Genomic DNA, 23,356 nt, shown 5'->3' on the forward strand with positions numbered 1-23,356 from the left:
TTCAGCATTTTGGCTTTTTACAAAACAAGTTTGAAATAGAATTAAGTAAAGTAATAGGCCTATACAACAGAATTGGGCACAGCAACCTTGTTGTATAGCCTACAGTATGCAGGGTGTAAATTTATGACTTTATTTACAAACATAACATGTATGGCATTACACATGACCAATAATTATTACAACTCCACACTCTTTATGACGACAGGTTTAAAGTTTAAAGATAACTACATCTAAATACAAGCAATAAAAGTAATCTCTTTTAATTATTAATTTAGATCTCTGTCACTGAGGTGATGGAGAGCATGGAATCTCACAGATCCTTTTCTCTTTCCTCAAACAAGAAACGTCCCCCCATTTCTCTCCCTTTAAGATAACACAGTCTTCACCATGCAAAGGATTTTCAACTTTCCAGTCATCTGGGGGTGACTCCCATCTAAAATAAAGTGTAGTATTAGCCTACATGTATGAGATCAAGAATAGATTTATGTGAAACAAAAACTCTTAAAAGTAAAAGGTTATATGGACCCTTAAAGGGTTCTGTCAGGTGCTTCATATATAGAACCTTTTAGAGGTTCCCATCATGCGATCATTTTATGAATTTTGGTTTAATTATTTTTTTAATTTTAATTTGTAAACATACTTTTTATCACTAGGAAAAAAAAACATTAAACATGAAAGTATTGTGCAAACATTTAACACATTTATCCTTATATAGGACTTCTTCTTTTTTTTTTTTGCACAAAGCCCCTAGTATATATGTAGAATCCCACTGAAACTTTTTTTTGTGTTGGCAAAATAACAGCTTCATTGGTTTGTGATTTGTCACTAATTACAGAGCTGAATATCCTGAAAGGCTTTTAAAATGATACTTACAAAAAGATGTTTTTTAAGTGGGTGTTGTCCACCCAAAGCCACACCCCCTCTGTCTGGCTGTCGGTCAGGCCAATCCAGTGGTAGTCATTGACTCTTTCAGAGAGAAATTCCTACAACACAAAAACAAGTGCTTTTTTCATTGTCTTGTGTAATGAAACCCAAAATGTATTATTTTAAAACAGACTATAAGCATTGTTTTCTTTATCATAGTCACACTGCTCCCCATCTGTACCTGCTCCTCAATGCTGTTGATGATGACCAGGTCTCCTCCCAGATCCTGACAGCGTTCTCTGCTGCTGTTCCAGTCCATGGTATCAGTGGAGAAAACATAGAATCTGCCCTTCTCCTGGACCCACTTCTCTTTTAAATCTGCATCGACAGTTTAGCTATAGTGTTAATAAAGATGTACAGGAAGTGTGCACACACGCACACACATAAAAATGATCTGAGTATGTGGTTAAGCTGAAAATAGAATTAAAACCAGATAAGTGAGAAAGAAATATCTCTATTGAAATATTTACATATTTAATTTTCTGTGCTTCAGCCTAGTGTTGTAGTACTCGTCTTGGTCTTGAGACCGGTCTTAAGACCGTTTTTTGAAGGTCTTGGTCTTGGCCGCATTTGGTCTCGGTCTTGTCTTTGTCTCAGACTAAAAGGACTCAGGGATTTTATTTCAAGACCTGTCAAGACCACAACTGCGGGGATATCACTAAATTGCAGTTGCATTGTCTGATGTCTTTGTTAACATCATTAATTTGATTGGATGTAAAACTTCCTGCTTCAAATGTAATCAATAACTTATTTTGTTGCTGTTGTGCCGGGTCAGAAATCAACAAGGGATTGGGTCAAAAAATGTCACCAAAATTAATACAAATGCCCACAAATTTCAAGATATGATTTCAAAAAAGTAGATCTTGATAACATATGATAAGCAATATCACAAGAAAGAGGGCTGTTTTCACAAATATGAGCACAATTGCAAATGTCATATTGATTTTTTTTTTTTTTTTTTTTTTTTTACAAAATTTTATTTTTAAAACATTGATGTCAACATTATTTATGCATTTGTAATTATACCTCAGATGCAACTTCTGTTCCACCTCTGCAGTGTAAAGATGAACTTTGTTGTTAGTGATTTCAATTGATTGGTAACAGCTCTAGTGTCATATTATTCTAATTGTAATTATTGATTAATAAGACATTTCTCAAGCAGAAAATGTGGATCTTTCAGATGAATTTGAGGAGTGCTAGTCTGGTCTTGGTCTTGACTCGGTCTCGACTTGGTCTCAAAGTCTTGGTCTCGGTTTAGGTGGTCTTGACTACAACACTACTTCAGCCTGATTTAATAAATGACTGATGCCGCTAATCTGACCCATGAAATGAAAAATGTAGATATAGATACAGATACAAATGTATAAATTCAAACAGAGAAAACACAAATGACATGTCTTTACTACCTGAACAGTAGTTCGGTATACTGTGGTTTTTAATATTCATGGAGTTCGTTTTCATTATCGGTTGAGAATCTACATGAGAGCCTGTGGAAAGAGGGAAACTGCTGAGATTATCAGAGAAATTGTGCTTTGGACAAAGAGAGTAAATGAAGATTTACCTGAATTGAAGCAGTTTCTTTTTGGTTCACAATGCTGATTAGCATTTTTGGTGTGATCTGTGAAGCATTGTGGTGTAGTGAATATGAAATTGGAGATGCAAATGCTGCTGATATTTAATACATATACAGTTGGGTCCAAATAAAACCAGTCTGGGTTTTAAAAAAAGTCTGGGATTTTTTTTTTTAAACCTTATTTAAACCTGAAAATAAATGGAAAATTACGATGCAAAAGGTCACTAATCAAATAGCAACAGCTAAACTGAACTGAACTGAACTGAACTGAACTGAAATAAATAAATAAAATAAGGCTACTTACACAGGTATGCAAATCCCCCATTGGCCAGCAGAGACAGAAAGAGCAGAACAGAGAATAGCCTCTGAATTCGGTCAGAACAGTGACCTGCATAAGCAAATATAAGCACTTGCATATCAAGCCATAAGAGACATTGGACCAGTGTTATTTTAGTATCAAGAAACTATTACTTTGTTTATTAACATTTTGAATTATTATTATTCTATTTTGTTTACATTTTAATTTTAGTTTTCTTTCTTTTTTTTTTTGACATTATTTTCGTTTTTTAAAATATATGTCTACATAGTTTTTTATTAATTATTATGTCAGTTTCAGTATTAGTACATAAACTTAAACCGAATAAAAAGTGAGAAATGCTGCCTTGGCAACTAGCTAAAAAAAACTAAACTAGTCAACACAGCAAAATTTTCCACTGTTACAACACACAGTCCTAGTGACTATTTCTCCATTTTTAGGAAAAAGAAATGTTAGTTCGTAATTAATTATGATTAGTTTAAAAATTCCATCACATTTCCCCTCTCTGATCATAATTTGATCATATTTTACTCAAATTAACTGATTACTTGATTAATTCTGACGAACATTACGAATATTTTGATAATCAACACTCCTGCCAAATGGATTCAGTTCCACATATTGTCCTCTTCCTCCTCCTCCTTCCACAACGCTTTGGACAAACCTCCCCAAAACAGCTCGAATGCATTTCATCAAACATCCAATTATCAAGACTCCAATGAGCAAGGTAGTGATTACCATTGTCAGAAGCTTGAGTACGGGTTCGAAGATATTACCAAAAGCATTGCAGAAGGCATTGGAGATCCAATCTAAACTCCATTCTGTTCCCTTATACTTGGCCTGTTCATCCTACCACAGATCATTTCACTACCATCATCAGCTGGAATAAAAGTACAGCATTCTTCACCAATTTTCAAACAGACTCGTGACCCTAAAGATGTCTAAGATACATAATATTTCACTAAACACTGTGAAATAAAACTTTATATAACCATAACTGCACCCACATAATTAAACAAATACTATAATATATATATTATATCCTGAACCATTTTTGATTTTAACATTTCTCATATTACTGCCTCCTTAAGATGATTTTTTTTAACTTCTTGTTTCTCATTTCTTATTCACTATGGATAAAGCATCTGCTAAATAAATAAAATCACATGTAAATATAATTTTCATTCATATGCTGTGTTACCCCAATACACAGTGTTTAGTGAGAGAATGCACAAGTAGTAAGGACAAGAAAACTCACTTACTCTCATCTTCATCTACTGACGGCAGTTTTGAGTCTGTTAAGTAATTGAGATATATATTTTCAGGCATCTTCAGGCAGATTTTAAAGCAGTGAAGAGAGAACCAAAGCACCCGGATCTCGTGACAAAATACTCTGAAGAGAGGCAGGCTTCTGGGGGTTTTATTTATTTAACCACATTGACCAAATAACTGTGCATGTAAAATTTCCAGTCAGCTGGTTATCAGTGGTGTATGTATTCAACCATGTTATGATACCTAACATGTCTTTTAATTTGGCATTATTTTGCAAAATTGTTGTTTTTTTAATAGTTGGTATTGACTACAGAAAAAAAAAAAATCTTTGATAATGATTTATTGTACAAATGTATTCTTTATGATAAACCACTTGAGATAAAAATATAAAAAAAGTTACAATTACAACAATTAACACAAATTATAGTTAACTGTAAAACCTTACAACAGATGATGAGATTTAAAAAGAGAGATTACATATGTATGTAATAAAGTATAGATATAGAAAAGAACATTTTAGAAATAGTTTTATTGCTATGAAAGATAGACCATAAGGAGGATTTGCTGCACATGGCTATTCAAAATAGACAGGTTATTAAAGGAATTTACTGTAGTGAGATATGCTCTGCACCAGTATTGTGGGTAATGCATTACAAGTAACCTAAGTTACGTAATCAGATTACTTATCTAAATATCTAAGTTACTTTTTCAAATAAGTAACGCAAGTTACTTTTTCACATTTATTGACTGACAGCTCTCCTGTCCTCGTGTTGAGAGAAATAAAGTGCAGAGGTGTTGTGTGTAAACATGATGGTTATTGTAGTTCTAGACTAAATGTGATCATGCATTTACTTAACTCACTTGCACAAAACATTCAGTATTCATCAAAATGAATAAAAACAGTGAAATGCAATCTCAGAATTTTATGCAAACCTGTAATAATTAACCATATTAAATTACACAAATACACTTTATGCATTTAATCTCACTTTATTAAACAATGTCTTTGCTGCTGACCATCATCTAATTCAACCATACTAATAAGCAAAAACTGGGATGCAAACTTTAGATTCAGAAATAAGAGTGTTGAACTCCCTTCTCCTGTATTCTATTCTTCTTTAATCCAGAATGGAGCACAGCTGAAAGGTTTTTTGAGCTGTGTCCTCTACTGTACAGGCGTAAATATGCATTTCCTTCAGCCTGAGGCTTACTCATTAAACGAGGGCACAGCATAATAAGACAAGAAGTCAACCATAAAAAATAATAATAATAATAATAATCTATAGGTCTACTGAAGGCATGGAATCTCACAAATGCTCCTCTCCTCTCTCAAGCAAGAAATGTCTTCTTGTGTATTTCCTTTGAGTACAGCACAGTTGTGTTGTTTGGAATCCGGATCTGCCCAGTTCCCATCACTGTTCCCAGCCCAGTAGAGATCAGATTCATCAACACATAGTCTCCGAGCAAGAAATTCCTGTGCAACAAACACATAATTTTGTGTATTTATTCTATATTTATTCATAATGTACATTCAAATCTTTATCATAAAATTATTTACGTATGGCTTTACCAATGGAAATATCTATTATAGTAATGTTACTGTTTTACCAAAAAAAAAAAAATTGTGAACACACAATGTGGGTTTTCACACCTGTTTCCACTTCTCTTACATGTATTTCTCTTTTAAAAACATTGGTTTCATTCAAAATTTTCAATGATATCCTGTGTATGGCTTTATCAGTGAAAATGTATATATATTATAAGAATTTTTTTTTTTTTATGTGACCGGATTACACTTGCCTTAACATTGTAGTTGTGAACACAAACTGGGTTTTCACACCTTGACGCACTTTGCTCACATTTGCTGCTCTTTTAAAAACATGCACAATAGTGATAATACACACAATTCAATGTACCTTCTCCTCTGTGTTGTTAATAATGACCAAATCACCACCCAGATCTTGACAGTGCTTTCTGCTGGAGCTCCAGTTCTTGTTGTGGTTGGAGAAAACATAGAATGTGTCGTTGCCTTTTAACCACTGCTCTGGCAAATCTACAGAGACAGTTTTTAGGAAACACATTTCAGGCCTGTGGTTTAGCTAGAAGCACACATTTTGTAGACTGGAAAAAAGCAGAAACCCTGCTTAACTGCACCTTTACATACTTAAAGGCGGTTCTAATAGATTTTGGAATGACTCATTTTTAAAAACAAGAATAGACATATGGCAAGGAGACTCAGACAGAATGTGTACAAAAGTACAGAGCATTCAAGACTGAAGAAAAAAAAGAAAGAAAAAGACTGATTACTCAAAGTGCATAATCCACCAGCTCTTGTGTACATTGAAAAACAAGGCATAGTTTTACCTGGGCAATAATTTAATGACCTCCATTCCTCCTCATACGTGCACCCTGGACTGTCTTGTTCATGGTCTGAATAGGGATGTGGGGAATGAAGAAAATCAAAGATTACTATGTCATTATGAAATCAAAATTTACATTTCTTTTTTATGGAAATGTATTTATTATAAATTATTTCTCTGTACACATCTTTCTTTCTTTTTTTTTTTAATTCATGGCTCTTATAATCTCATATCAAAATAACTTCCTCTCCCTCTTGCAGCAACATCTTATCTCTTTGACGATGTGTTTACTGGCGTGAAGGTGGGACAACCTTTCACTCACATCACATCACAGCATTAACAAACCACAACCATCCAATCAAGTCCCACCCTACATTTTAGTTTTTTTCTTGCCGTTTCACTCGGATATATGCCTACTTTAGGATATTGTGAGTAGAATCATATCAGATGAGAGCACATAGAGATGAATGATTTACCTGAATATGAGCAGTTTGTTACTGGCTCACAATGCAACAACATATTTTTTTCTTTAGTGAAATCTGCAAAAGTAAGAACAGTGAAATAAAAAAGTATAATATAGTATAAGCAAATGTAAATGTACCTCTGATACAGTATGCAACATTAAAATCTGAAGATACTTACACAAGTATGCCAGCACCCCATTACCAAGCAGAGACAGGAGGAGGAGAACAGCAATCACGGCATAGATAGCTCTACATTTCGTCTGTCTGGTAGATTTCCTATCTGCAAAATAAAATACAATACAATACTAAAGAAAAACCAAAAGAAGTTTAATTATTATTACGCTACATATATATATATATATATATATATATATATAGCATTTGCATTGTTTCAGCTATACATTATTGAGTTGAAAATAAGTGAATTTTTAATTAAATTTGAAAGAAAACTTTTAGATAAAATTATGGACCTCAGCAATAAAGTCAATTGTTGTCTTGCAGAACAGAGTAGAAGGCTAACAGGGGCAAAAGAATGAGACGAACACAGCTGTTCAATCAACAGCCAAAGTTTATTGAGCTCGCTGTAACTTAAATAGCAGTATATAGGGCGTTAAGGCAAACATGTGGTACTTATAGGAAATAACAAAGACATTAAACAAAGGTGCACACGACTACAACAGATTAAAAACAGCAAAGAGGAGCTTAAAACAGGATAAGAAATCAAGGAGAAATGAAGCAAAACACATTCTTCCTTACATAAAACAATCAGCCATTTTGCTGAAAAGAGTTACCGTCATGCAGGCTTAATAATGTTTTAAACAAAATGATATAGGACATATCAGTAATAATAACAAAATAATTATGACCGTACTTTGTGTTTTGTCGATGTACTAGGCCTACCGTCCGACGTAAATTGACTCAACTGTTGCTATGGTTACCTCCGTAATTTGCTAAACACATAACTAACTCTAATTTAAAACCCATGGTTTGTGATTACCGAAACGTTATATTTAAAAAGACTTTACCCTTTTCTTTAACATCTTTTGGGCTCAAAGAAACGTGGTTTTGTACTTCACACTTAAGCTAAACCACAACCACAAATTAGAGTAAAGAATTATTATCAAGGAGAAAAAGAATCAAGTACTTACTTCCAAGTGAATCCTTTTTCATCCATCTAGTGTTGTCATAAATATGATCAGACATGTCATGTTTGGGCATTATTGTCAAAGAAGTGTGCAGCAGAAAGATGAAGTAAGATCAGGCTGTCTGTTGGTGTCAGTAACACACTAATGCAGAAGTGTCATTTCCTGTCAACGTTGGTTATTAAGCTGGTAGCTGTTCTAGATATAGAAATATTTTTCTACTGTCTTGTCAGTGCGTATAGCCTATTACATTTTATGTTTATCTGGTCAATAGAAACCATTAAAGCCAATGTGTCACAAGACACTGGTCATAAGAATTAGTCTACTCTTATGTTAATGTTCCTCAAGACTCACCTTTCAAGACTCATCTACTTCACTTTATACAGTGTAGGCTACGTGCAAATGCTGGGGGTTATTATTACACAAAAAAGAAGATCTTTTAAAGAATGTTGGTAACCAGACAGTTGATGGCACCCATTTTGTATTCAACAGAAGAAAGTAACTCATACAGGACTGGAACAACATGAGGGTGAGGAAATGATGACAAAATCTTCATTTTTTCGCTGAACTATCCCTATAATATAGGGTTGTCGCACCAAAGGACAACAAAACTTAACACTTTTATAGTGGTTCCAAAAGGCATTTGAACAATTCTGAGACAGAAACTTACCATGTGCACATGCCATGGGGGCTTCAGTAACATAAATGGGGTCCTTCAACTAATTAAAGTTATTTTTTGATGGTTGGCATCCAACTTCAATGGTGCATTACCGCCACCTACTATACTGGAGTGTGAACCGGAGCTAGACAGAGCTATATATATATTATCCATACACACACATATATATATACTTTTTTCCCCTTCCCTTTCCCAGAGCTGTAAACTATATCCTATCTGCCAGACCTGTGTCCTTTAGAAAACTAAATAAATGTGTACTAATGTCATTTGATGTTTTCATCAGTAGCTCCTTAAGTGAATTCCTTAAGTGAATTTGGCTTTTGATTCCCTTCTTATGCCTTTTTTCATCTTTATCCTTTTCCTCTCATACTTCTGACATTCAAATATCACGTTCAACAGATTCAATACTATTGCAAAATTCACATTTTCCTGATATATGCTTACCTATAATTTATAAGTACTTATTTAGCCCACAGTGTCCAACCCTTAAATTAGTAAAAATGATTTCTTCTCTTCGTTTCCTTCCTTTAACCCTCCCTGTCCCAACCTTTTGTTGTATACTGTATAAATGTCTCCCTTTCTCCTCTGCATCCCAATCAAAGTTGTCAGTGGAATTGCCTGATTTAAAATCAGTATATGGTGTCACACTGGAGGATATGGTTTTTAGTGACAAAATGTATTAAGTTCCTACGCTTTTAGAAATATATGGATGAAAAAAAAAAGATTGTCATTTACTAAAACAGACAATAGTAAAATTATGCCTGAGGCATTTATTAACATTTATATGCTTTTCTTTTTAATTTATAAAAGTTGCAATTTATTGAACCATGCTTGAGACAGTCACACCACTCATAATTTTGAGATTTGGTTCAAAAAATTAAAAAAATCTAATAACAAAGCAGTTATTATTAACAGGTCCATGTAAGACAAAAAATAAATAAATAAATAAATAATCTTGTGTGACAATGAAAATGTCATGATGTCACATCAACAACCCATCTGTATTCCTCTGTGGGGGCTTGCAGAAAGCACATTTCACTACCTCTGTAAAGATGTGTAAATGACAAATAGAAACTTTTATTCAGTAAATATTTATTACGAACATGGAATCTCACAAATGCTTCTCTCTTTCCTCAAGCAAAAAACATCTCCCCACATCGGCTCAATCATTCGTCCATTCAATATAACACAGTCTTCACCCAGAGGATTGTCTGCTGATTTGTAATCATCAGGAGGCTGTCCCCAGAAACTGACAAATAAATAAATAAATTAATAAATAATTAATTAATTAATTAAACAGTAAAGATGCATAAAAAAGGTATCATACTGTAACCAAACGGGACATTTTAAACATCATATACATTTATCAACACAGATATTTAAAATAATACTTGCCTAAGATGATTCTTGGTTTCATCCACCCACAGCCAAACACCTTCAGTGCGGCTATCGGTCAGTCCAATCCAATATAATGTGTTTGCGCCAATAATGCGTATTTGTTTTGCAAGAAATTTCTACAAAAGAAAGTTTGGTCATGAAACTCTAGATAGCGCAGGCTGATAGGTCCTTAACTCAATCTGCTTGCAATCATATCATTCTCTATAGGGCACAGCTGATTGATTCTTTAGCCAATGAGCTCGCCCCTCAACCTTCAAATACTTGGTCAGCATTTGCTTTAGCAGTTTGCAGCGTGCTTTCAGAAACCCTCCACCTTCCCCAGGTCCACCTGTATAGATCTGCTACGGGTAATTCATGTATGCTACAGCAGCAGCATGTCTTACTTGCTCACAGCAGCGTGTCGTGTGTGTATTAGCAGAAGCAAGTCCCGTATTGCTCTGCAGCAGCAATAATCAATAGCAGCAGCAGCAATAAAAGCAGCAGCAGCACCAGATCTATTCTGCCAAGACCAAACATATCAACATTGTCTTATTCATTACCATGCTAAACACTCCAGAGTTGTCATGACAGATATATAGAGATCATTTAATCTGCAGCTTGTTTTATTTAAGTTCAGTGTACATCTTTCGTCTGAAATGATAAGTTCCAATGATGTTATATTATCTGTACCTGCTCCTCCATGCTGTTGATGATGACCAGGTCTCCTCCCAGATCCTGACAGCGTTCTCTGCTGCTGTTCCAGTCCATGGTATCAGTGGAGAAAACATAGAATCTGCCCTTCTCCTGGACCCACTTCTCTGGGAAATCTTGTGTGACAGTTTTTGAATGTTTATCAGTGCCCTAAACTAAATTTTGCATTATATATACAACATAGTGTGAGGTACAAAACTGTTTTGTGTAAAAGGAGTAGTGTATTTTTTTTTTTTTTACATACCAACTTATTCTGCAGCTGACTCTGAATGTCTGAACATATTTCATTATGTACTAAAATATTTAATACAGTCAAAACAAAATTTATTCAGACACCTTGAACATTTCGTTCATTAATACAGTTTATTCACTATAGTTTAAAAAATGGTAATAAAAAGATAAAAATAGAAAAATATAATCTTAATTATGTCAGATAACACTTAAGCAAAACATGGTCAGGTCAAAGTGTCTGAATAATTTTTGGTTCCAAATTTTTATCAATTTTACTGGTAGTCCACTGTATGAAGAATTTTTGGGTATAATATGACACAGTTTACTTTATTTTGCTATCCTCACTTACATAAATGAACTTTAGTGTCCTGCACCCACTAGTAAAATATATCAAAAATGAAGTCTGAATAATTTTTGGTTTGACTGTACATGTTTATAATGTGTGTGGTCTTCTTTATATTCATGCAAAAAAACATAAGAAATAAATTGACTTGCTTTTTTTTGGACAGTGTTGGGCTTGGGACCTGTTTTCCATTTGCTTGCGAAAGATCTGTTTGGTTTGAGCGTTGTGATCAACATCTAACATAAAAACAAACTAAATTAAAAATCAAATTCTAAATAAACAGTGTGTCTGTACTATGTAATCTGAGAGATTGTGGAGTCTGTCTACCTGAATAAGAGCAGTGTGTTACTGGTTCACAACTCATCAGCTGTTCTGTGCCATCGCTGTAATCTGTAATACAAATAAGATCACACATAACATTACAGCGTTCTTATTACAATATATTTACAGTAGTGAGTAAGTATTTAGGGTTATATGAACAACTATAAAAACTCTATTTTCAACTTCTATTTTGTAAAATATATTGTATAAAAATACACCTGATTTGAGACATCCAAATTAGAGACTTTTCCCCACAATTTACAGACTAATTGAATAACATAATGTTTTAATAAGCTCAGCTCAGTCTATAGGAAACTACAGAAAACCATTAAAAAAAAATTAAGACCAGATAGAACAGAAAATAATTTTAAAAAATTCATTATAATCTGAACAAAGACACAAATCATTTCAACATAATTGTGTTATGTGAAAATGATTATATAACTGTTTTTTTTACACAAATTACAACTGTCCCTCAGTTGTGGCAGTTCATAAAGTTTTGCCACTAACACATTTTTTTTAAAGTGAGTTCACTAGGAGACAATAGTGTCAGTGAAGAACATGTTTGAAATGAATCATGTGACATGTGATGAAAATATATGGAGCTGGATTGTTGGAAATGTAAAAAATAATATAACTACTACTACTACTACTAATAATAATAATAATAATATGTAATGCATGTAGTTAACATACATACTGCAATGTAATGTGTACATGTAAAACATGAGGATACTCACACAGGTAAGCTAGCACTGCATTAGCCAGAAGAGACAAGAAGAGTAGAACAGAGAGAAGAACCATACAGACGCCATCTCTCTTATCAACAGAATTTCTAAAATCTATAATAATAATAATAATGAATCAATAAAATTAAAAGATAAAGTGAAAGGAAGCTGTTGAAACAATTAATTTGCAAAAATTAGGTTGCAAAACAGCACTTACTTGTATCTTTACGTGCAGATCTTGAGATTGGTCTTGGAACAGTATTGGAATAAATTGCTTCAGACATTTTCTGCAAGTAAAGAAATGAGAACTGAAGAGAGGATCTGGTGAAGAATTCTGGCTTGGGGGGGGGGCTTCTTGAACACTTGCTATTTGAGTTTCATGCTTTCTATATTGATGTAATCTGTTACCTAAGACACAAATTTGCTAAAGCGTTTCTTTTTTTTATCCCTTTATTACTGAACTGGCTGTTTGCTGTACACAGTTCACACAAATAGATGTGTGATAAAGCATCAGAAACCACAGACCTTTAGACAAACAGTACATGCCATTAAAACAAAATGTTCATTCAACAATGCATGTAGAATTACTTGCCAACATATCCAGTTATCAAGGTTTACTGTATGTATGAGGGATGTTTTGGATCTTGACAAAGATAGAACCACTGAACTCACATGAACTGTTTTAAAATTTGTTTTTAGTACCTTTATGGATCTTGAGAGAGGAAATACCGTTGCTGGCAATGCAGGCCTCACTGAGCCATCAGATTTCATCAAAAATATCTTAATTTGTGTTCCGAAGATGAACAAAGGTCTTACAGGTGTGGAACGACATGAGGGTGAGTAATAAATGACATTATTTTCATATTTGGGTGAACTAACCCTTTAATTTCTTTTCGACTGAAGAAAGAAAGACATAAACATCTTAGGTGACATGGGGGTGAGTAAATTATCAGGAAAGTTTCATTCTGAAGTGAACTAATCCTTTAAAATATCAGTAACAATGTTGCGTATTACAGTCTACAGGCATGTAGTGTTTCTTTACAAAGTGGCATCGCCAACTACTGGTCTGGAAGCATAATGCAGCGTTTTTAGTCGATTCTGTGGATCAGTGTAAACTGGGATCATTTTAAAAATGTCATCTGTATGCAAAAAAAAAAAAAACCCAAAGGAAATACTTTTCAGTTTTTAGTAGCTATTTAGTAGATATTTTATTATTTTTATAACCACCTAGTTAGATTACATTTGATTGAAAAACAAAGGATTTGATGTTCAGAACAGAGTATCTACAGTAGCCTAATGATGATAGTGGGAAGGGGGCGTTTTACCCCACAGACTGTGTTTGAAAAAAATAACTTTTTTTCTTAAATAACACGTACTCCCTATCTACAGGCCTTACTATTCCAATATCATATATAACTGTGATGTTTTAGGGGGCGTTCCCTTTCGAAAGGGAACTCTACTCTGTGTTTACCGCTATGGGGAACGTCACACATGAACCGATGTCTGAAAGCCAAGAATCAAACCACTCCAATCCTATTGGCCGGCGACAGCCTATGACATCGTCATAGCGCGACCTGGAAGTATAAAAGGAGCGCCTAGAGAATCAGTCAGTATCTTTTCGTCTTTCGGGACTGTTTTGTCTGATCGCGATTGTATCGAATCCGGTAAGGGAATCTTATATTATGCCTTACAAACGTTTCAAGAGAGTGTGTTCATCCGTGTCCCAGGGTTTGACACTTGATATACACATTTCTGGGCGTTTTCTGTCTGGGAGAGGAGCGCGCATAGACAGTGCTTGAGGGCGCTGTCTGTGTTTTTCTGTTATTTACTGTGAGCGTCTCCCTCTCGGGACGCTCCGTTCTCGTTTGGCACTCTTCTCGAGGGAAGAGGTGTCCGCATCTGCACCTGGTGATTCTGGCCCCTTTTGTGCTGAGGCAAAACTGCGGCTGCAATCATGGGGCTTGCAGGTGAGCCCGTTGGGAACTTTGAGAGAGGTGTATTCTCTCTCAGCCCCCTGGGGCTGACGAGGATGAGTTGTTGGATGATGATGACGTCCGTGTTTGACGTCATCGCGTCCAGCAGCGAGCGCTCTTGTTTGTGGGATGTGCTTCTGGCAGGCTGCAGCTGCCGTGAGGGCGCGTTAAGAAAGGGGCCGCACGCGGATGGCTCGACGAGCGGTTCCTTTTCTGTCCATAGCTCTGCAGCTCCCGTGAGCCTTCCATTCCTTCCTGATCTCCATGTTTGAGATCGGAAGGGCATGGAAAAACCCTAGCCGTTCAGATTTGTATCTGGGCCCAGACAGATGGGAGGGGGAAGAAGCAAGATTGAGATGGATGATCGATTATAAACGCCAGTGGCGTTTGTGATCGATCTCCCAGCTGCAAGGGCAATTTACATCTTCCCTCTCCTCTTCTTCTTCCGCCTCCTATATATATATATAATATATATACACACACACACACACGTATATATTTTATAAACATATAACATGCTCAGATGCTTCTTATAGTCAGACTGATGGCTGGGCCCATGGTGATTATTTTTCTGACGGCCCGCTTTTTCAGTTTGATAATGAGTGGATCTTTTAGGCTTAAAAGAACCCTAGATTCCATCCTTTCATGTAGAGAAAAAGGAAAATGAGGAACCTTTGGTCTTTGAGCCGCAGGAAGGTAAGCTGGGTCTATATTTTATGTTTTAAAATATGACGACCTTGTTTTTCCTGTATAGTTTTTCCTGAGCATGTAGACAGCCAGGAGGCTGGTCCGTCTCAAACTGAGGCTCAGAGACAGGCCCAGAGGTCCAGTATGGCCGCTCGGGCACCTCCTCCTTTTCGGAGCAAGTTGCAGAGACGACGGGCATCGAGGAGGAAGAAGCAGGTTTTAGGGGAGGTGATCGATTGCGATTGCTCGTTGCGGGGCGACTTTACATCTGCCCTTGCCCCTTCTTCCTCCGCCTCCTGGGTTTTGGATTCATTTTAACATACTCAAGTGCTTCTTTAACAGTCAGGCTGATGGCTGGGCCTTTGATGAATATTTTTCTAAAGGCCCGCCTTCTGGCTTGATAGTGGAAGAGGCTCTTTTAGGCTTTAAAGAACCCTAGATTCCATCCTTCCTTGTTAAAGAAAAGGAAAAGAGGAGTCTTCGGTCTTTGAGCCACAGGAAAGTGAGCTGGGTCTATATTTATGTTTTTAAATTATGTTGACCTTGTGTTCCTGTATAGTATTTCCTGAGTATATAATCGGAAAAAGTAAGAGGGGTTTTTGGGCCAACTGAAGTTTGATAGGTTGGCTAGATCGATATTTGTGCAGGCCACAAAATGGCCGCCTCTTAGCCACCTGTTGTTTAGAGTAGCTTCTCATCTGGTGTTTGCTAGAGTAAGTTTGAGTTAGCACTCGTCACTTCAGTTAGTATCTATGTCTAGGTCAGCCTTAATCGGCCACCTGACATTGTTTGCTTGTTGAGCTTCGCTTTATTTCCTCTTATCTATGGAGATTCAGAGGTGAAGCCCAGGCATTGCTATGCGTGTGGCCCTGTAGGCCCGCAGCTTAGCGGCCCAGGCTAGGACTAGGTTTAGGTGTTTATTGTTATAAACCACCCTTTGTATTGCTATCCCTTGTTAGGTTGTATAGTTCCTAGTTCTAGCCTCCTCCTGAGAGAGTTGTTAGGCCGTATGCCCATTTCCCCTTGTTTATGTAGGTGCAATGGCTGAGGTTAACAGCTAAGGTAGCAGGCTGTTATTAGCCTCCCTGGTGCTGTTTTCTCAGGTGGTAGGCCCTTATCTTTGCGTAGATAAGTGTATGCAGTGTATGCTAGGCCCCACTCGCTAGAACTTTATTCATGCTATAAATTTGTCTTTCCCCTGAGCCCCTTGAATTATCATTCAAGTTTGAGTTACAGTGCTAGCTTTTTAGCTTCCGTTTCTCTAGGGTGCAGTACAGATCTGTAATAATCTGTTTGGTGAGAGCGTTTATCCTTTTTAGGATAGCATGTATTTACAAAGCATTATGTTTGCTTTGGGTTCTAGCTTTTGCCCTACATGTATGTGAGCTTTACTCTAGTTCTCATAATAGTAGGCTTGTGTTAGCCTCTATTTAAGAGCATGGTGACTTTTGTACTCCCCGGTTAGGGTTTGTGGTGTTTCACTGGGTGCCTCACCTGTTGGATTGCACACTCAGGTTGAGTGTAGAGAACCTCACTTTCAGTTTGGTTTCTGTTAGCTCCCGCTGGTTTGATCATTGCCACAACAGCTATATTGCATATACTGTAGGAGGTGTAGGCTCTAAATGGATTTAGCCTCCTTCTAGTTTAGAAGCTTGTGTTTACAAGTGTTGTTGGTATATGGTCATGAGTTTTGCTCACTTAGTTTAGCACTGCCACAGGTTTATGCTCGTGTCTGTTTGAGGTAGTAGGCCTTTTTAGGCCTCCTTTAGACCATGTTAGCATTTCATTGTACCCCTGTAATTGTATATTGGTACACTGCCTGTTGGAATGTGTAGACTTAGCTCAAGTGTGTTAAGCTTCCCATAACTGTTGGTTGGGTTTAGAGCTGGTCCCCTTTTGAGCTTGGTCCCCTTTAAAGACCACTAGCTGGCACTACGTGTTGCTGAAGTTGTAGGCCCCACTAAGGCCTCTTTTCAGATTACATGTTGGCACAGTTGTGTTGGTCTTGCAGGACCCATTACCGCCATCAGCCAAGCCCTGTCTCTGCTAAGAGTAGGCCCTAGGTCAGGCCTCTCATAGAGTATTGTGGCGGAGTGTGTACTCCTCTTGCTTTAAGAGTAAAAGGTGTTTTTACTGAGTACATGGCCTGCTGGCTGGTTTGATCATGATTACCACTAGCTGACGCCATGTGTTGTTGAAGTTGAAGGCCCCGCTAAGGCCTCCTTTCAGATTACATGTTGGCACAGTTCTGTGTGGTTACCATCACTGCCATTGGCCATGCCCGTCTCTGCTAAGAGTAGGCCCTAGGTCAGGCCTCTCATAGAGTATGGTGGCGGAGTGTGTACTCCTCTTGCTTTAAAGAGTAAAAGGTGTTTTTACTGAGTGCATGGCCTGCTGGCTGGTGTGGTTATGATTGCCACTAGCCGATGCCACGTGTTTGCAAGTTGTAGGCCTTCTGGGCCTCCTGTGTAGCATGTTGGAGTTCGGTTGTGTACTCCTCTCACTTTGAGAGTAAAAAGTGCTTTTACTGAGTACATTACTGAGTGGCTGACCTCTCAGGGTGAGTTTTTGTAATAAACCTTACTGTGGTTCGGTTTTCTACATTTGCTTCCTTGAGCATCGTTTATGTTTATCCTTTAGCTCTAGTTGAGCTAAGTAGCTACCTCGTAGTAGGTTGGTTCTATTTTGCTCCTAGAACTTTAGTGGCCACTAGACTAACGCCGCGTGTTTACAAGTAGTAGGTCCTCGGGGCCTCCTTTGAGAACATGCTGGTGTATGTTATAGTGTACTCCTCTCGCTGAGAGAGTTAGAGGTGTTTTACTGAGTACACTGCTGGCTGGCCATTAATTTGCGTTCCGAAGGTGAAAGAAGGTCTTACGGGTGTGGAACGGCATGAGGGTGAGTAATTAATGACATTATTTTCATTTTTGGGTGAACTAACCCTTTAATGAGCAGTTGAACAGTGGCCGGTTTATAAAGCGGCTGGTGTGCATATATGTATGTGTATTATTTTCATTTAAAGGGTTAGTTCACCCAAAAATAAAATTCTGTCATTAATTACTCACCCTCATGTCGTTCCACACCTGTAAGACCTTCGTTCATCTTCAGAACATTTTTGATGAAATTCGATGGCTCAGTGAGGCCTCCATTGACAGCAAGACAGTTAACACTTTCAGTGCCTAGAAAGCTACTAAAGACATATTTAAAACAGTTTATGTGACTATAGTGGTTCAACCTTAATGGAGCGTTGCTAATGAAGCAACGAGAATACTTTTTGTGCATTAATAAAACAAAATAACGACTTTATTCAACAATATCTAGTGATGGGCGATTTCAAAACACTGCTTCGTGAAGCTTTACGAATCTTTTGTTTCGAATCAGTGGTTCGGAGCGCGTACCAAACTGCCAAAGTCACGCCCCCCAGTGGTGAACCATTGAAATTTCGAAACACTTAACCACTTAGCCTCGTTTACTGAAATCACGTGGATGCGTGTCTCTAATTCTGAGATTCTCTCTGTCAGCCTGACTATTTCCCTACATTTATGACATGTAAATCCCTCGTCGCTGACAGAGAGAGCTATGGTAAACATGTGGCAAATGGAACAGGTAGAAATGCTGGTAGCAATGCTGGGAGAGGATGACATGACTCACCGTGTTTGTAGACTGATCCGACTTACCAAAGCTGTTTGAAGAACGCGTTGAAAAAGGAGCGCGCGAGAGACTGTTAACAAGTTAACAAGCTAGCGCTGCAAATGCGTTGTAACAGCGATTTAGATTCAAATATTACAAGCTAGCGACGTCAGATTAGTGTGGTAGGCAATATTACATATAAGGTAATAAAAAAATAAGCAACAATGAATAAAAGTAAGAGATTCAAAACAAAGCTATACGGAGTTACAGACGCAAACCAATCTGAGCAGCGAGGCAGACAGGAGACATATTTACAACAGTTCATGTGTTGTAGTCACATGAACTGTTGTAAATATGTCTTTAGTAGCTTTCTGGGTGTTTGAAAGTGTTAATTATCTTGCTGTCAATGGAGGCCTCACTGAGCCATTGGATTTTATCAAAAATATCTTAATTTGTGTTCTGAAGATGAACGAAGGTCTTACGGGTTTGGAACGACATGAGGATGAGTAATTAATGACAGAAATTTCATTTTTGGCTGAACTAACCCTTTCATGTGTAAAAAGTCCTAAAGATCAATACTGAGCCGGTATAATTGTTCAAATTTTAATATTTTTTTTTAGGTGGGTTTGGTTCTGCAGTGACCCATTCCACCATCCACAACTTCTGTCTCACATGACAGAGAGGCTGATTTATGACATCACGCACTGACCACCTGACAGATGCTACCAATGGACTTCCTGCTTCAGGAAGGAGAATTCACCGCCCATTTTTAAGTTTGAACTTTGACCTTTTGGACCTGCACTACTGCTGCCAGACTGAGAAGATATTTTTTTCTCTTTTCTCTCTTATTTTTCTCTCTCTCTTTCCCTCGCTCTTCTTCTTAATCTCTCTCTGCGCATGGACATAAAGCCATTGTAATTACCATCATCAAAGATGAGGAACCTTAATCTGTTATGATTGTTAACAACGGTGCACACACACACACACACACATACATGCTGATATGTAACTACCAGACATGCTCATGATGAACCCTGATGCATAAGTGTCACGCTACTTGCAGCAGTAGATTCAACTCATTCAGTATAACGTTATTTTACTCTCCTTATCCAATCGGAAGGACATACAGCGTAAGCTTTTTGAAGAATACAGAAGTGCGGTTTTGGCGGAAGCACGTGCAAGGCGATCATTTGTTTATATAAAGCATATAGCCTATACATTTACATTTTTTTTTTTTCGAAAATAACCGATCGTTTCGCTAGATAAGACCCTTATTCCTCGTCTGGTACCGTTTAAAGCCCTTTGAAGCTGCACTGAAACTGTCATTTGGATCTTGAACCGTTTGGTGTCCATTGAAGTCCATTATAAGGAGAAAAATCCTGGAATGTTTTCATCAAAAACCTTAATTTCTTTTCGACTGAAGAAAGAAAGACATGAACATCTTGGATGACATGGGGGTGAGTAAATTATCAGGACAATTTTATATTAAAGTGAACTAATTCTTTAACATAAGTTAACTACATTAACATGAACTAATAATGAACTGCATTTCTACAGCATTTATTAATCTTTGTTAATGTTAATTTCAACATTTACTAATACATTATTAAAATCAAGAGTTGTATTTGTTAACATTAGTTAATGCACTGTGAAGTAACATGAACAAACTATGAACGGCTGTATTTTTATTAACTAACATTAACAAAGATGAACAAATACAGTAACAAATGTATTACTCATGGTTAGTTCATAAATGAACCTTATTGTAAAGTGTTACCACAAATTAGATAAGATGCTTGAACACACATGTAAGATCCAGACAGATGAAACAGAATATTTTTGTAAGTTGGATTCATAAAGACTTGTTTCTAAAAAAAATGATTCAGTGATAGACACATTTTTAACAGTAAATTTGTTGCCAATGCAATCGATACAGTCGTTATTTGAAGTCCAGTTACTTTCAGAAGGTAATTTATTATGCATAAACATCAGCGTTTCTATCTGAATAATAAACTTTTGTGTACTTCTGTTATAATTGGAATAGGCATATTTGTCACACAGAAATAATGATACTGTGCGTTTGAAAAGATTGTTTGTGAAGCTGTTTATATCTACACATGACAACTCTCTTTAGATCAAAGACAGCGCCAATGTCGCGATTTTATTTTTGTCAAAGGTTTAATATACACGGGCGAAATCGTTGTCATTTAGGAATTAGATCATGTGGGTAATGAAATCGAGAACGCAATCTTTTAAAGATTAATCGTGCAGCTTTGGGCACCTCTCTCTCTCTCTCTCTCTCTCTCTCTCTCTCTCTGCATTGAAATCTGACGTATATGAGTAGCGCGAGGGTTTTTCAGTGTATAGCATTCATTGCTATAATATTCATGATGTGAGATGTCTCTATTAAAGGATACGCTCCCCGCACTTCTCCCACCCAACACCAGAACCGTTTTCGGAACCAAAACTTAGAAATCTTGCACGGTTCCGGTTCTTTTCAAAAAACACTACCGGTTCCGGATGAGAACCGGTTCTCGGTTCCCAACCCTACAAATAGATGTGTGATAAAGCAGCAGAAACCACAGACCTTTAGACAAACAGTACATGCCATTAAAACAAAATGTACAGTGCCACTTGAAAGTTTGTGAACCCCTTGCAGACTCTGTGAAAATGTGAAAAATTTTAACAAAATAAAATAGATAATACAAACTGCATGTTATTTTTTATTTAGTACTGTCCTGATTAAGCTATTTTACATAAAAGATGTTTACATATAATTCACAAGACAAAATATAGCTGAATTTATTAAAATGACCCCGTTCAAAAGTTTGGGAACCCTTGATTCTTAATACTGTGTGTGGTTACCTGGATGATCTACGACTGTTTTTTTGTTTTGTGATGGTTGTTCATGAGTCTCTTGTTTGCTCAGAGCAGTTAAACTGAGCTCTGTTCTTCAGAAAAATCCTCCAGGTCCTGCAGATTCTTCAGATTTCCAGCATCTTTTGCATATTTGAACCCTTTCCAGCAGTGACTGTATGATTCTGAGATCCGTCTTTTCACACTGAGAACAACTGAGGGACTCAAACACAAGTATTAAAAAAGGTTCAAACATTCACTGATGCTCCAGAAGGAAACACAATGCATTGAGCTGGGGGGTGAAAACTTTTGAACAGGATGAAGATGTCCAAATTTTTCTTATTTTGTTTAAATATCAATTTTCTTCATTTAGTACTGCCCTTCGGAAGTAACAGAAGATACCTGTTTCCTGGAGACAAATTAAGTACAATTTACCTTGATCTTCAAATCCAAAAAGTTTTCACCCCCCAGCTCTTAATGCATCGTGTTTCCTTCTGGAGCATCAGTGAATGTTTGAACCTTTTTTAATACTTGTGTTTGAGTCCCTCAGTTGTCCTCAGTGTGAAAAGACGGATCTCAAAATCATACAGTCACTGCTGAAAGGGTTCAAATATGCAAAAAATCCTTCAAATCTGAAGAATCTGCAGGACCTGGAGATTTTTTCTGAAGAACAGAGCTCAGTTTAACTGCTCAGAACAAACAAGGGACTCATGAACAACCATCACAAAACAAAAAAACAGTCGTAGATCATCCAGGTAACCACACACAGTATTAGGAATCAATGGTTTACAAACTTTTGAATGGGGTCATTTTAATAAATTCAGCTATTTTTTTATTGTATAATTAATTATATATAATTCACATTTTCTTGTGAATTATATGTAAACATCTTTTATGTAAAATATCTTACTCAGGACAGTACTAAATAAAAAAATAATATGCATTTTGTATTATCTCTTATATTATGTTAAAATTATTAACATTTTCACAGAGTCTGCAAGGGGTTTACAAACTTTCAAGTGTCACTGTACATTCAACAATACATGTAGAATTACTTGCCAACATATTCAGTTATCAAGGTTTACTGTAGCCTATGTATGAGGGACTTTTGTTGGTTGTTTTGGATCTTGACATTCTTATTGTAATGAATGGGGACTAAAATCTGTACCTGAATGTGCACTCTGTTTTCTCTGTTGTGGCTGGAATAAAAGCAACTGATCACAAAAAGATAAATTAATGTGTAGGCTTAAAAATGAAAAAAGACTTTTGCTTTCTTGTTTCTACATCCTCTTTCTTACCACAAGGGTTAGCAATCCGTTGTACCTTGTTGAAGTCCACTATATGGAGAAAAATCCTGGAATGTTTTCCTCAAAAACCTTAAAGGTTTTAGTTCACCCAAAAATGAAAATTCTGTCATTAATTACTCACCCTCAAGTCATTCCACACCCATAAGACCTTCGTTCATCTTCAGAACACAAATTAAGATATTTTTGATTAAATCCGATGGCTCAGTGAGCCATCAAAATGCACTGTGAAGTAACATGAACAAACTATGAACGGCTATATTCTTATTCCTCTCTCAAGATCCATAAAGGTACTCAAAACATATTTAAATCAGTTCATGTGAGTACAGTGGTTCTACCTTAATATTATAAAGCGACGAGAATATTTTTTGTGTGTCAAAACAATATCTAGTGATGGGTGATTTCAAAACACTGCTTCATGAAGCTTCAGAGCTTTACGAATCGAATCAGTGGTTCGGAACACCA

At 36.6% G+C, this 23,356-nt stretch overlaps 1 protein-coding gene and 1 long non-coding RNA gene across 13 annotated transcripts; both read right to left on the reverse strand.

Moving 5' to 3' along the window:
• Window positions 1-109: 109 nt before the first annotated feature.
• On the reverse strand, window positions 110-4,543 carry LOC127508402 (uncharacterized). Of its 5 annotated transcripts, none has more exons than XR_007928808.1 (7): window positions 4,076-4,543; window positions 2,802-2,885; window positions 2,486-2,685; window positions 2,331-2,411; window positions 1,106-1,242; window positions 874-983; window positions 110-433 (listed from the first exon to the last, which is right to left on the reverse strand). It is a non-coding gene; the product is annotated as an uncharacterized LOC127508402 (long non-coding RNA). The 5 variants fall into 5 exon arrangements; XR_007928806.1 differs by having other exon boundaries at window positions 1,088-1,242; window positions 2,486-2,542; window positions 4,076-4,541; XR_007928807.1 differs by having other exon boundaries at window positions 2,486-2,542; window positions 4,072-4,539.
• A 512-nt stretch (window positions 4,544-5,055) lies between these two features.
• Window positions 5,056-10,940, reverse strand: LOC127508400 (C-type lectin domain family 4 member C). 8 transcript variants are annotated; one of them, XR_007928803.1, is made up of 8 exons: window positions 10,798-10,932; window positions 10,512-10,627; window positions 9,834-10,244; window positions 7,088-7,189; window positions 6,922-6,984; window positions 6,450-6,515; window positions 6,002-6,138; window positions 5,056-5,559 (listed from the first exon to the last, which is right to left on the reverse strand). XR_007928803.1 is itself a non-coding variant. In XM_051886274.1 (6 exons), exons 1-6 carry the CDS (start codon window positions 8,125-8,127, stop codon window positions 5,374-5,376), a joined length of 624 nt encoding a protein of 207 aa, XP_051742234.1. In that variant the 5' UTR covers window positions 8,128-8,852; the 3' UTR covers window positions 5,056-5,373. The 8 variants fall into 8 exon arrangements, 1 of the variants encoding a protein (XP_051742234.1); XR_007928800.1 differs by lacking the exon at window positions 10,512-10,627 and having other exon boundaries at window positions 10,798-10,940; XR_007928799.1 differs by having other exon boundaries at window positions 9,834-10,627; window positions 10,798-10,938.
• Window positions 10,941-23,356: the final 12,416 nt, after the last annotated feature.

This window comes from Ctenopharyngodon idella, chromosome 3 (assembly GCF_019924925.1).
Source record: "Ctenopharyngodon idella isolate HZGC_01 chromosome 3, HZGC01, whole genome shotgun sequence".
Taxonomy (NCBI): Eukaryota; Metazoa; Chordata; class Actinopteri; order Cypriniformes; family Xenocyprididae; genus Ctenopharyngodon; species Ctenopharyngodon idella.